The sequence below is a fragment of the Mesitornis unicolor genome, unplaced genomic scaffold (assembly GCF_000695765.1).
Source record: "Mesitornis unicolor isolate BGI_N332 unplaced genomic scaffold, ASM69576v1 scaffold1844, whole genome shotgun sequence".
Classification (NCBI taxonomy): Eukaryota; Metazoa; Chordata; class Aves; order Mesitornithiformes; family Mesitornithidae; genus Mesitornis; species Mesitornis unicolor.
In genome coordinates this window covers 44449-58048 of record NW_010179224.1, presented here as the reverse complement: position 1 = coordinate 58048, position 13600 = coordinate 44449, and the positions used below count along the sequence as shown (strand labels likewise).

The 13600-nt window shown below is 37.1% G+C and overlaps 1 protein-coding gene across 1 annotated transcript; it reads right to left on the bottom strand.

The window, feature by feature from the left end:
* Positions 1–303: 303 nt before the first annotated feature.
* On the bottom strand, positions 304–8068 carry NAALADL2 (N-acetylated alpha-linked acidic dipeptidase-like 2). The gene is made up of 4 exons (XM_010182683.1): positions 8054–8068; positions 6197–6211; positions 458–951; positions 304–334 (listed from the first exon to the last, which is right to left on the bottom strand). Exons 3-4 carry the CDS (start codon positions 949–951, stop codon positions 304–306), a joined length of 525 nt encoding a protein of 174 aa, XP_010180985.1. The 5' UTR covers positions 6197–6211; positions 8054–8068.
* Between the last annotated feature and the right edge of the window lie 5532 nt (positions 8069–13600).

Below are 13600 nucleotides of genomic sequence, written 5' to 3'. Positions count from 1 at the left end.
TACTTCACTGTGTAGACTGAAAAACAAAAGCCAGGATTCACTTATTTGCCAGAAATTATATAGGCATTTCTTAAAGCACCAAATATTACAAAATGCCATCTAAAAATCTTTTCAACAATGTTATTTAACGGTTGACTGGATCTAGGACAGCTGGTCTATCCTCATATTTCTAATCACTTTGAATTATGTGTTTTTCAGTTCATTAAAGCTGATATTATTTAGCAACAGAATGTTATTAAAGCAAAAACTATAATGACCGACACTGATCCACACCATTAAAAATTACTTCAGTTTCATGTAGGTCTATAAAAGCTTCCCAAACACCATGAGAAAGCTGAACATGAAGAAAAAGTCAAGATGTGTAAATAAGATTGTACATCAAACAAATCACAAGAAATTTTAACAATGGCACCTGATTGCATTAAAACCAAAACAAAAGACACCAAGGTTTACATACCTGTAAATCTGTTGAATATTTTTGGCTTTGATTTCCTTGAGAATTTCCTGGTAGATATGAAAGTTATTTGGCTCTTGAGATGTTGGGGGAGAACGGCATTTGTTGCGTGCATAATATCCTATCACAATTCCAAAAATAAATAAAATCAAAGCAGTGCAAAATACTTTCAGTATCTGAAAACAATTGCAGCGGGTGCTCTTTGGTGCCTGTCTCGTATAGTGTGAGATGTACTCAGGGTCTTCCTGAAGCCGCTGGAATCTTCCTTTCGGAGATGATGCTGCCTGGATGGGCTCGAGATCAAGTTCAGGGCTCTGCAAGCTTCCCAGATGATGCTGGACCGCACCATCCAGTCGGAAATGGTCAAAGCCAGGCTCCTCCAGCTCTTTTTCCATGTCCCATTCCAGGTCCAGCGTTGTGGCTTGGAGCTCATCATTGTCAAGGTACGGAGAGTGCCCCTGTGCTCTCAGGTCTGCATTCACTTTGTGATAGGCCATCTTTTTATCTATTGACACAAAATTTTAAAATACCACAAGTGTTTGTTTCTTTATGCATACATAAAAAATCATTTATTCTTTGAAAACCTAGGAGAACTAAACATATATAATAAAAAGCAAAAACTAGGTTCTCAGTATTTCACTCTCCCTGTTTCCATAGTCCATGGGATCAGAAATCCCATGATTATCATCAGAAGGGGAAAGAAGATATTTAAAGGAATATAATATATTGTAAGAATATGAATAAAGGGGATTTACAAGTGCCAGTAGCAAAACAAAAAGTTACCATATTATTCTATCTGTCCCCAAGATAATATTAAAAAATTGAGTGAAGGCACAGAGTTTCCAAAACAATTATTTACTACCTGAAAGTAATTTTAAAGCTTAACAACTGTGTGTATCAATTTCATTTCACATACCATACAAAATAATGCTGTTAAAATAAAGTTGAAAAAGTAGAAATATATAACTTGCCTGAACTGATTCTAAACACAAGGAAATTATAAGTTAAAAAAGAAATTTCAGGGTGACACTGTACTTACACATCAATAAAAAGCTTCCATTTAGATGGAGCATTGTATTATTTATAGGTATTTTAAATGCATAGTTCCTGAATGACTGATGAATTTACGTAGAAATTGTCCCAGCTGTTTAACTCTGCTTATTTTTCCCATTTTAATGAAACAAAAGCACTGCCAGGTAAGTATTTATATCAAAATCATTCCTTTAATAGGAAGGTATATCTGTGGCAATTCTAGAAATTTCTATGGAAGTAGGAGCCCTCTAACAGGAACTCTGACCTCCTGTACAAACATTCAAAGTCAATTTTCATCAAATCATTTGTAACAGACAGCAACAATAGGGTGCCATTTTCTTCCATACTTTGACAATAGCTATTCCACTACATAAGGACCTGTAATTTAGGGCTTATCAAACATCAGACTCACTCATCAATTAGAACAAAATGAAGATAAAGATATTAAACCTCTCACAGTGACAGTAGCAGACTGACACCTACAACACTACACTATCCCTCCAATTTTACATTGTAAGGCATTTTCTTTCTCTAAGACTTATGTCCAGATAACTTTATTGAGATCACATAATAGATTAACCTACTCTAATGGCAAAGCAGAATTTAGCTTTTTGAAGCCGTTTGAAGAGAGCAAACCATTAGAAAGCATTGACATAATGAAACAGCCTATTGTCCACGGAAAGACTACCTTGTTCTATACAACACCAATTTACAGATCCTATTTCCTTGTACAGCCATATAAATAACCCTTGCCTATAACTGTCAGGCAGTCTAGGAACAGTCAACAGAACATTTAAAATGTAGCCATTGTGTACACTTTGCAAATCAATGCTCCACCTGCAGTCCTATATATATGTATTTTCTATATACAGTGGAAACAACAGAGTTTAGAGTGAGCTGAACTAATGCACCTTTACATTAGTGTGAAAAGCTGTGTTATTTACTTAAATAATGGCAACAAACGTTAGTCTCTAAATCTCAGTTGAGTCAACAAACGGCCTATGCCTGCAAAGCCACTCTTGGCTGAACATCACATACTTTCTGTTAGCCCAACCCTCAGGTTTGTGAAGGTTTGACTGCAGCTCTACAATCCAGCAGGTCAGCACCTTTCCCCACAGGTCCTCAAGATTTCTGAAGGGAGCACACTGCCTCCTCAATCCAGGTTGTTAAGGAAGAAATTTAATAATACCAGCCCCAGAATTGATCCCTGGTGCACTACACTTCTAACCAAGTGGTAGTTCTAACACCACTGGACATCAAGGTGTTTTACTAATATTCTTTGAAAAACTGAGCCAACTAATTTTCAAACTATTTATCTGCCCTTTCATTCTATCTCATCTCATGTTGGTGGAGGAATTAATATGCAAAACAGCAACGACACAGGTCACTACAAGATAATAACAACTGCACAACAACCTCATCTTTCCAATGCTATTTCATACTGATTTATATTAGAAATTAATTTAAAGGCAAGTGTTTTGTCCTTTAAAAGCAAACCAAATCATTACTGTATTCCATAAATACGAAATTTTAACTCTAGAATTACTGGAGTCATTTAACAAACTGCTTTAGCCAAAGAAATACACCCTTAACAGATTGCTACAATATTACCTATAGAATAGGAATTACGGCAGTTTTTCAGATGCCATTACATGGCAAATGTTGCCATTGCTGTGCTTATAAATGGTGACCATTGTGTTTCTGTGATAGTTTTCTCTGCATTTATGACATTTAAAAAATTTATGTTATTGCTCAATGGAGTGCATTAATAAAAGTTATTTAAATCTACACATAAGCGGATAATAAAAATTCCTATGAAATTTCTTTAAATGCTTGTTAATGTCGCTGAGTACTAACCACATTCTTCAGCTTAATATCTCAGCAATCAAATTTTCATACAAAGCACCACAACCAGTTACCTCACTCCAGAAAAAAAACCCCAAACAGCTAAATGAACTAAAATAAAAATCAATATTCAATTCAGCTTTATATTTGAGACAAGTCTTTGGTGTATGGGATCTAACTAAAGCACATGCGTTGCTACAAAAAGAATGCAAAGAATGCAAGAGTAACCCCAGTTAGTTTCTTCTCTTTTTCTACTAATATTGCCAAGTTCATTATTTGAGTGTAAGGACACAGCACAACTTACCACGAAATATCTGAGATTGGGGCCGCAGTGTATTAACTATGCCAACAGTGATTTTAGAAAAGGGTCTCCTGATTCTCAATGCACAAGTCATTTGTGCCATGTAATCTATATTACCAGTTCTATTTAGTATTTAGCTGGTTAAGGAAGCAGGCGTGACTGAAAGATTATGTATTAAACATAATTTCAGGTAAGAGTTAGAAGGATAATGGAAACACTACATAGAGAATAACAAAAAATAGACAATGGAAATATGGATAAACTATGAAGTTGAGGAAAAAACGCTATGATACTCTATTTTCTCTGTTTCACAGATCATAAAATGAACATATTTTTGAAAGACACTTTTGAAAACTTCAGGAGATAGAAAATCCATCCCATCTGCCAGCAAGCTGTTTCAACATTTAATTGTTGTTAAATACATGTTTTATTATAAAGATAAAAGAGCAACTGCAAAATGCCAGAAGTCTGAATGTGCACCGAGTGAGCTTTAAGGCCATTCTATAGGGACAGAAAAGGGGACCATAAAATATGGAGTAATGGACAGAGCCAATCTGATGACCAATAAAGTTGATGTGCATTTCTATATTTTCATTAATTTGTGAGAATATGTATAGAGAGGTACCAAACCAATGCTAAGTATTCCTTCAATTAACTGCACACCAAAAATCAGGATTCAGCTTTATCAGATCATTATTGCCTTAACAAGCCCATTTCAAAACTATCTACCTGTTCTTTGATCTTAGAAACAACACATTTACATCCTGTCTGCTGGGTCCATCTTTCTATAAAATAACCAGAAACTTTTTGTGTGAAAGCTTTCCTGCTTGAATCCCTTATCAATGAAGCCTTTGAACACTCTCTAATAAAGACTACATGAAAGGTGTTGCCCCTATCACTTCCACACTAATGCCTCCACAACAGAAAGGTCAATTTGTATGAACATTTTATGAAACCAACACGGAAAATACAATATGAATATATATTACAGTAAATTATTTTTGAGTGGTGCTGTAGATGTTAAATCCAGTTCATAAAGAGCTGAGATGATCAGCAGGCTCGTTCACAGCAAGAAGAGTGGCAAGTGTTAATGTGCTGCCTGTAGCGAACGCTGTCTTGGGCCATTTAGTGTTCATCTCTGAAAAGGCAAGCTTTGCTCAGGAACTGTGCTAAAGGCACTGTGGCTTCTTTATATAGTCAAAAAGCCAGAAATCCAGGGTTGTTGGCTAATCTCATTTTAAAGGTTTTTTTTCACTTTGATTTGCTTTTCATATCCTCTACGCAGAGAGATTTTGCTTTGAGTCCTTATAATCTTTTTGCATCTAGGCAAACCCCAAAGCAGATATAATGTCACCTGGTTGGAGGGCAAATAGCTGTACTTATCATGGAAATCAACACTCACCACACAAACAAGTCTTTCAAGTGTATGTGACAAAAATGTAGTACTTCAGTAAGTGAGATAATGTCAAGTTTCAGGCCTAGACAAATGTCTTCAGAGTTATAAATCCCTGACAAAAGTTGTTTGCAGAAGAGAGTAGGATGCCTTTGTCAACAGCAATATTACACTACACTGTAATTCAAAGACTAATGTGATATTTCCATCATCGCTTCCCTAATTTTCTGCAGTAATGATTTCTCCCTTCCCTCACATTTGGGATATGGGCTTGGCAATCAGTTCAGTTACAGTAGGACAATTTAGTTCCTTGTCACTCTGCACAACCACCATATAAAACCAAATGACAAAGCTTACCAGTCCTTCACATTTCACTGGCTGACTCAAGACAAACGCAACCTGAAAAAACGTGCTGTGTTGTAGCAGAAGACACAACAGAGAGATCGGACTTGAGAAAGAAGGTGAGTATAACATAGATAATTGTTGAGTCCAAGCTGTCTCAACGTATAACACTAATAAGCACTTTTTGGGATACGTGAGTGATGCAGAATATGTAACTTCTTCAAAATATCTCACCAATTTTATTATATCATGAACAGCTGCGTGGACCAGGATACTCTTAACACAAAGGATGCCTACATGACAAGAACATCATCTATAACACAACATACCCAGTTGGAAGCAAGAGTTAACTTGCCTGACAAAGCAGTGATCACGCGTGTCAGCCACTTGAGTTATAATATCCTGGGCCATCCAGGTGTGCAAAGACACATGTATGTGTTTGCCTTGTGCCTTTTCAGAACCTTTGAAGTCCTGGGGCTTGGAGAAAGAAAAATGGCTAGGAAGCTCCTTCTCACCCAGGAGACAAGTATCCTATAAAGATGAGACAGACTCAGCTGGTTTCTAATATGCTGGGCATGTATTACTAACATAGATCTTTTCCATTCTCAGACATGAGAATGGTAATACCTATTTGCCTGGAACAAAAGTCAGAAATATTTACTGAATGCATAGTAGCTAACAGCATCCATGATATATGCACAGCCTACCTAGGAGGTTTATTAAAACTGCAGAGTAATCAGCTCAGTATAAATGGCTCTGTTATGGAGCCTGGGCATTTCTCATGGTAAGTGCTGTGCTGCAGCCTTCACTTTAGTTCCATTTTCAGCACAGCTTTTCCCTCCAGCTCAGGTGGGTAACAGCTTAGTTTCCTACCTGCTCACAAAGAGTGAGCACTCATTTGCAAACACCAGAACAACAGTCTCCAACAGGGAGGCAGAAGCCCCCCCGCACACACACTGGTTCCCTAGCCCATGAATTAATCACTCCTCTGTCCTTTGGGCTCCACACTCGCATCCCGCTGTTCTCCTTGGGAAGGGCACTGGATAAGACTGTAGTGTTTTGAAAAGCAAAACCATGAATGGAGAAACAGCACTCCCAGCGCTAGGAGGGATGTGGCACACGTGTGTGTTTACGTACTGGTCTTACACTAGGTGTAAGGGGAAGAAGTGATGTCCAACATCTTCATTCATGAAGCACTAGGCCACAGCCCCACCACCTGACCTCTCCTGCCCCAACCACCATTTACCTTCCCATGCCTCTGCCTGAGCTCCTGTCCATCCCCAGCACTCCTCGAGGAGCCCAGCTCCTTCTTTGAACACCTTTATCTTTCCCCTTTTTCCATTTCTCCTCATATCAACTGCCTGCCTGTATGCTAACCTAATACTCAATCTGCCTGCATATGTGTTTTTTTTCCAAATTCAAGGTTACACCAACAATATATTTGCATTACATTTCCCCAGACATTATAATTGCCTCTGAAAGACATAAAGCACAAAGCTTTGCCAAGACAAAAACTATTATTGGGGCATTTGCATTTAAGCTTATAGTTGAATTTGATGTGAAATAAAACTATTGTAAATGGTGTTTAACTTGAAAATGCTGACAGCAATAGCTGCAATAACAGGCCCTAGCAGTTCTTAAGAAAGTTAATTTTATATGACTCATTTGTGGTTTGGAAATTTTTACATTGGCGGTCTTTGGTTTGGGCACATTTCACCTCGATTTTTCTTTTTTTTTTCCCCAATCTTTTTTTTCTTGTTAATTACAGTCAATCACATTTAAATTACTGAAAAAAATTATTGAAAAAAAGCCACTTTAAAAATTTAGGAACTGTACACTTGCAATCTACTACACTCTAAGAAACTGTGCTAATGGGAGTCTACTATACTTCAGAATTTGCAAGCTAACATTACAAAATACTATGTGATTTCAACCTATGTCTTTTTAAAAACAAAACCGACCAAAGAAAACCCTCCAAAATGTCACTTTTATGGATGAGGTACAAACAGAAATCTGGCCTCATGATGAACACAGACTCTATTCCTGTTTTTAACAATCACTGCCAATATCTAGCAATGAAAAAAAACCAAAAACAATAACAATAAATCAAAACCAACCACAACAACAAAACTGAAACCAAAACATTAAACCAAACTGATGACTCTGCAGCAGCTGGGATCCAAGATTATCTTGATTTACTCTAGTTCAGTGATAAGAGATGGCCATGAGCCAGCCCTGCAGTTCCAGTCCACCCCCAGAGGAGTCTGCCCCCCGATAAAAGAGCCCAGCTTGCAGCAGACCTGCAAGCAGGACGCACGCTCAGGCCCTCAGACCAAGTTTCAGTAAAAATATAGATTGCAGACAGTAAGTTGTCCTCGTGTCTTCTCTAAAAGGACACCAGCTCTTAAGCAACTTAGACACTCTAGGACACGTCATCTCTAAGCAGAATGATCTCAGCTATATAAACAACTATATGAGATATGGCAATTTTTAAAAAAGAAAATATTTCAAATCTTTTTTAAAAAAGAATATACCTCCAGACAAATGCTTCCTCTATACAAATTGTATGTGTGTCTGACCTGTGCACAATTTAAGTTCCTACAGAAGAGCTATGTGTCCAGCTGCAGGTGACAAGGATTCTAAAACCCCTGTCCCTATGGCTTCTGCTGAAGAGACCAGAATGGACAGTGGTGTTGGGGAGAGCAGAATGGACTTCATCTGCAAACTCCTTGCTACTCCTGGTGATATGCAAGATCAGATGGCTTAAGTTGGTTTTCAGAGCTTAGGAGGAATTTCACAGACATATATAGTTACAGAAGACAAATCTTCCTATTGAGATTTCACATAGAAATCAGAGATACACCTGACATATGAAACCTTCGTGTCTCATGTCAAGGGTAATTTTTTTGATAAAACCAGGATTTTAACTGATATATTTGAAATACTGATATACACAAGTAACGTTTCTGTTGTCACCATCCTGTGGTCTTCTAACTTGCTGTAGAAAAATAGGTCAGTACTTAAAAAAAGTTTAAAAAATCCTTATTTAAGAGTATAATTTACAGGAATTTTTTTTTGTTTCTTACTCAGTGGGGTTTTATTGAGTTTTATCAATTTCAACAATGACATGGAGCCCTTAAAATAATATATTATGGAGCTGAAGATGGCAACATTTACAATTTAGCTTTATTGGAATCTTACTATATTTTGATAGATGACAGCTTTAATGATTCTGTGCATGGTTTATAGCAGAAAACAGAGTAAGGCAGTAACATAATTTTCTGCTTTTTTGAACAATCTGTATCCAAAGAATTCAGAAAACAAGCAAGTTTACTTCATAATCAAGCCAAATTTATTTTCTGGGTGAACTCTCAAATGTTAAAGCTCAAGTACACAGAGTGATGTTGCCATGGCAACCACTACTGCAACCCAAGATGGGAACATGTTTATGAAAGCACATTTATACACCCGTATACACACGCCGAGGCACAGTGACGCTCCAGACTCCTGTCAGAAGGCAATCGAGCAATTCGCACGCTATCAGCCCCGATTCTGCTCCTGGCAGAGCAAGGGGATGTTCGCTGAAGCCATTAGGCCGCAGCAACCCCACGTATAATATACACAAGGCAAGGTTGTTTCCGTATATTGTGGCCACAAAGCCTTTGAGCTCCTGTTTCTAGGACCTAAACAAGGAAATCTTAATTTGCCATAGGATGCAATATTAGAAGATGTAGTGTTGCTATAGCTATAGGCGAAGAGTGGAGTGGTAATACATTTGGTGTCCTTTGACCTTTTTTTCCTAAACCTCTGTGGAAATAAGCTGGCAAGTTTCAGAAATGTCAGAGTTTGGTCATTTGAGTTTGCCCGGAGGTGTAATTTTGCTTTGTGAATAAGTCTTGTGAATTTATCACAACATGTTATTTAACACTTAGTCAACATGGTGTGACATTTAGCATCCTGAATTTGCCAACGTCTAGATGCTGAAATGAGTTTATGATTTCTCTTGAAAAGAAAAACCAGGGTGTGTTTGTTTAGGTCAACAGAGGAATCCTCAGCGGATTTCTAGGGACAAAAATCAAAAGGAAGCATCCCTTCTCTCTGCTGCTTTTTCTAAATACCCATCTGTTAGGCAGTCCTGTCACCCTTGACACAGCCTTTCCACATCAGCCAGCATTGAGTTCACCACGGAAGCATCTTAAATTAAAAAATTATTTGTTCCTTTACTTGAGTATCACTTACTCTGCAAACACGTTTAAGATCTGTGATGAAGAAAATATATCAGTGTATATCTATCTATCAGTAATATATATGGTTTCAGTAGCTTTCCAGGAGGATTTTACACTTTGATGTCAGCCCTTCCAGAATTAAGTCACAAAAAGCAGCCAGACCTGATTCTGTTTTCAGCCAAGTCCTGCCCAACTGTGACCAGAGTCCTGGGAGAAGAGGCACAGCTGCTGAGCCTATGGTTTTATCTTCAGCCCCTCTTTGACAGCCTCCCAATCATCACTTACAGAAATCCCTCACCCTTGCTGAAATGTATGAAGATGATGATGTTACACTAAATAAACCAGAGAACTCCATTATCCTAAATCCTCAGTTGTCCATCGCAGCCTGTTATAGTTTCTTTGGACACCTACACGTTGACAATTAAACTTTTACATATTCAGAATTTATTATACACTACTATTAAGCTGAACTGTCCACTACTTATTAATACTGTTAGTCTATACTAATGGAGTTACAGCAATATTTTCTTAAGTAAACAATACTTCTTGACCATTAACAGAGCAGCCTTAGAGAGGAGCATGATACACACTTCTCAATCCAAAATCAGCTGCTTTAGAGAAAAAACTTTTAATAAATCTTCTTGTTCTTTTAGACTAGGCCAGGGTTTGTGCGTAACTATTAAAGCTTAAATTGTTTACGCTGTAGTATTATTTGATTTAGAGACAACAGCAATTGAGGATTATCAAAGTGTACATCACAACAAGAACAAAGACGACATATTCAAGGAACACATACCTCAGAATACTGAGTTAAAGTAGGCTGTAAACTATATAACTGATGCTTAGAGGTATTTCAGCACTCTCCATTTAAATCTGGAGTTGTGAATGAACAGAAGGACTGATGGTTTGTGCTAATTCAGCTTTATACCATCAACTAAATGTGTGTTGATAATCTTGTAATATGTTGGATATCAATGTTCAGGTACACACCCTTGTACAAGAGAGCTAGTGATGTTTGGGAACTTTTCAACAAATTAATATTAATTAGAAAATTACAACCTGCTGACACCAATACCTTTAAATTGCAAATGCTACAGAACAGCAGCTGTGGATGACGGGTCACAGAGCATACTTTGCATACCAGCTAATATGTACTAACTACTTCTCTTCATTTTCCTTTAAGAAGCAACATTAATCCAAAAATACTCCAAACAACAGCTCTGAGAGAAGACTAAGCCCTCTCTTCCCTCCTTTCAGCTATAAAACACAACAGTATTCATGTCACAGTAGAATACGTTACAGCTTCTTTAAAAAATGGGATGATACATCAATTACACTAATTCTCTTAATTCTGGAAAGTTATACTGAAAAACTGACAACTCTCAGAAACATGGAAATTTTGACTGGCAGGGACCTCTGGGGCCACCTGCTCCAACCTCCCACTCAGAGTGCGACTGCTGCCAAGAACAGATTGAGTCACCTCATCCTTAAACTGAACTCATCAGCATTCAATCAGAGCTAAAGGGTTCAATATGAACACAAATATACGCCATTTCTCTCTTTTTTTTTTCCAGCTGCTAATACATCTGTTTCTTAGTAAAAATGCATGCAAAAATAAAAATGAAACCTCAAACCTGTAATATAACCAGTCATTAAAATCCATACAAACATTTCTGCTTAAAAAACCCAAACAAACAAAAAACCACACACAGAAAAAAAGACAGAAATGGAAAAAGAAATTAATGTCTTAACACAGAGACATCGCAGTCATGGCATGAAAAAGTCATTTCCATTAATGAGACGTGGTAGTCCCCAGGCCAGCGCCCTTTGTATGTGAACCATGTTAATCAGATTGTATGAGCATTTGCCAGAAACTCCTGGGATAGCAAGCTACTCTAACTATACAGCAAGCACTGCAGATTAGCAGCTTGCTAAAAACTGCTTGACTTGTAACCCTTGAAGCACATGAATAATGCAGATTTCCCGAGTTGCTGATAAATGAAGCATTTCATTTAGATGGCTCATATTTGTTTCAGCATATTTGCACATGACCAAAACGTGTACAAAATGTCCTCTGCGGCATCTTTATGTAAGAAAATACAGAATGAACAAACAAATAAGGGTTGTGTCAATTCCCATTTTGTCAGACACATAGGATAACAATAGCAAGGTATTGTACGAGTGGCATCTACAAAAACCCCTTCAATAACTCCAGCTAAACTGGAGCAAGACAAAAACACAAGCGTTCCCACCAGGACTCATTGCAGAAGCAGGTCTGAATATGGAAAACATGCCAATGTCTTGAAAGACCTAACAAGACAGCAGGATCTAGACTTGACCAAACAAACATTTCCTTTCTAGGAGGTCCAATTAAATGAACTCTTCAGCCAGGAGGTGGAGGAAAACAATCGGGATTTAGGCTTTCCTTCTGCTGGCAGTAATATATTTGATTGCCTCCTAGCTTTGTCATTATCTGCTGCATTTTCCCAGTGACAGAAACAGATGGAAACTCTCCCTAATTTAGACAACTTTGTTTTAAAAATGCTTGAAAGTTTCAAGGAAATTTCAAAGCTGTTGGACCTGAAAAACTTTTTATTGACTTTATTCCCAACCTAATTCTAATCTCAATCACCACCTCTCAAATCGCTGTTTGTACAGAGCTAGGAACCATTAATAAACCAATGTTCTCAAAAAGTAACCCACAAATTGAAGAGAATTGATAAGATAATTTCCAAAGAACACAATTTCACAATAATCATTAAAATATTGTCCATAACTGACTCTGAGAAGGACTCCAAGAAACACGCTATTAGAAACTCTGACTAATATAATAAACTACTAAACTCTGCAAATTCCTATATGAGTACTTTCAAGTTTGTATGGATAATTTTGATTGGAATATGAATTATACTTCCATTGCTTGCCTTCTTTCTACTACAATACTTAGCTGTCTCATTGAAGGAGAAAGAAAAGACTTCCTAAAACAAACAAGTATATAACCAATCACCACTCATGTGCTGCTTCTGTCTCTCTGCAGACCTCTGGGAAACTGTGTAGATTGCTGGTCACTCCTGCCCTTGATTCCCTTTTGAATTATCAAACAAAAAGTACAGAAGTAGGGATACAAATCCCCAACTCGATGCATATTTTCTTCAACTTCAAAAATGGAAAACTTTTTTTTTTTTTACTTTTCACAGAAATGCCATTCAGAACTGAACACTATTCACTTTATTTTACATTATAATTATTCTTCTTAGAAATAAACATTTCCTCATTTCCATGTGCATTTTGATTAAATTTTGGACTTTAGTGGGAATATTTCCCTCACAAACCAACTTAATCAGCTTTATTTATACATGACCTAATTTCAAGCTTATGGAAAAAAAAAGAAAAGTAGTAAAAAGATGCCCATGAGCTTCCACAGGAAGAGTATCAGGCCATGCAATTTAAAAAAAGCAGACATGCTTTCTTCATCTCTCCTGCTTTTTATAGTGAAATGACTTCCACTGAGCTTCATAGTGCAAAGCATTTCATGATTTCCAGCAAGGAAAGAGAGGCAAATCAGTCTCAAGTGAAAAGTTACCCAAGCTCATGAAAAATTTAGAGTGACTAAATTTATAATTAAGCCAAGAAACTACATTAGAAAACAGTTTGTACATCAGCAGAAATTCAAGACTGAAAATATGGTTTTTTTCTTTTCCAACGGCAAACACACAGAATTCCTTGTATTTTAGATACACATGCGTATCTATAATTTCTATGTGTGTTAAAGATATTTAGAAACACACTGAACTATTTCAAGTACATCTCATAGCTTTTATAATTTATTTATGAACAGGGACATTATGAAAAATAAATGATCTTCAATGGCACTTAAAAGTAATGCTGTTTTGAGACTAAATGTCAGGCAAATGGCATGAAAATGCGAAACTCGGTAAGTCATAAAACACTGCTTTATCACAGAATATTTCTATTACAAAAATACAGCCTGAAACAACTAGGTTTAT

Excerpts from the sequence above, each read along its gene's own strand:
- NAALADL2 (XM_010182683.1), bottom strand. The coding sequence starts at position 951 with ATGGCCTATCACAAAGTGAATGCAGACCTGAGAGCACAGGGGCACTCT. Across the intron at positions 335-457 it reads AATATTCAACAGATTTACAG|CTTTCTCATGGTGTTTGGGA; the intron begins GTATGTAAACCT and ends CTTCATGTTCAG.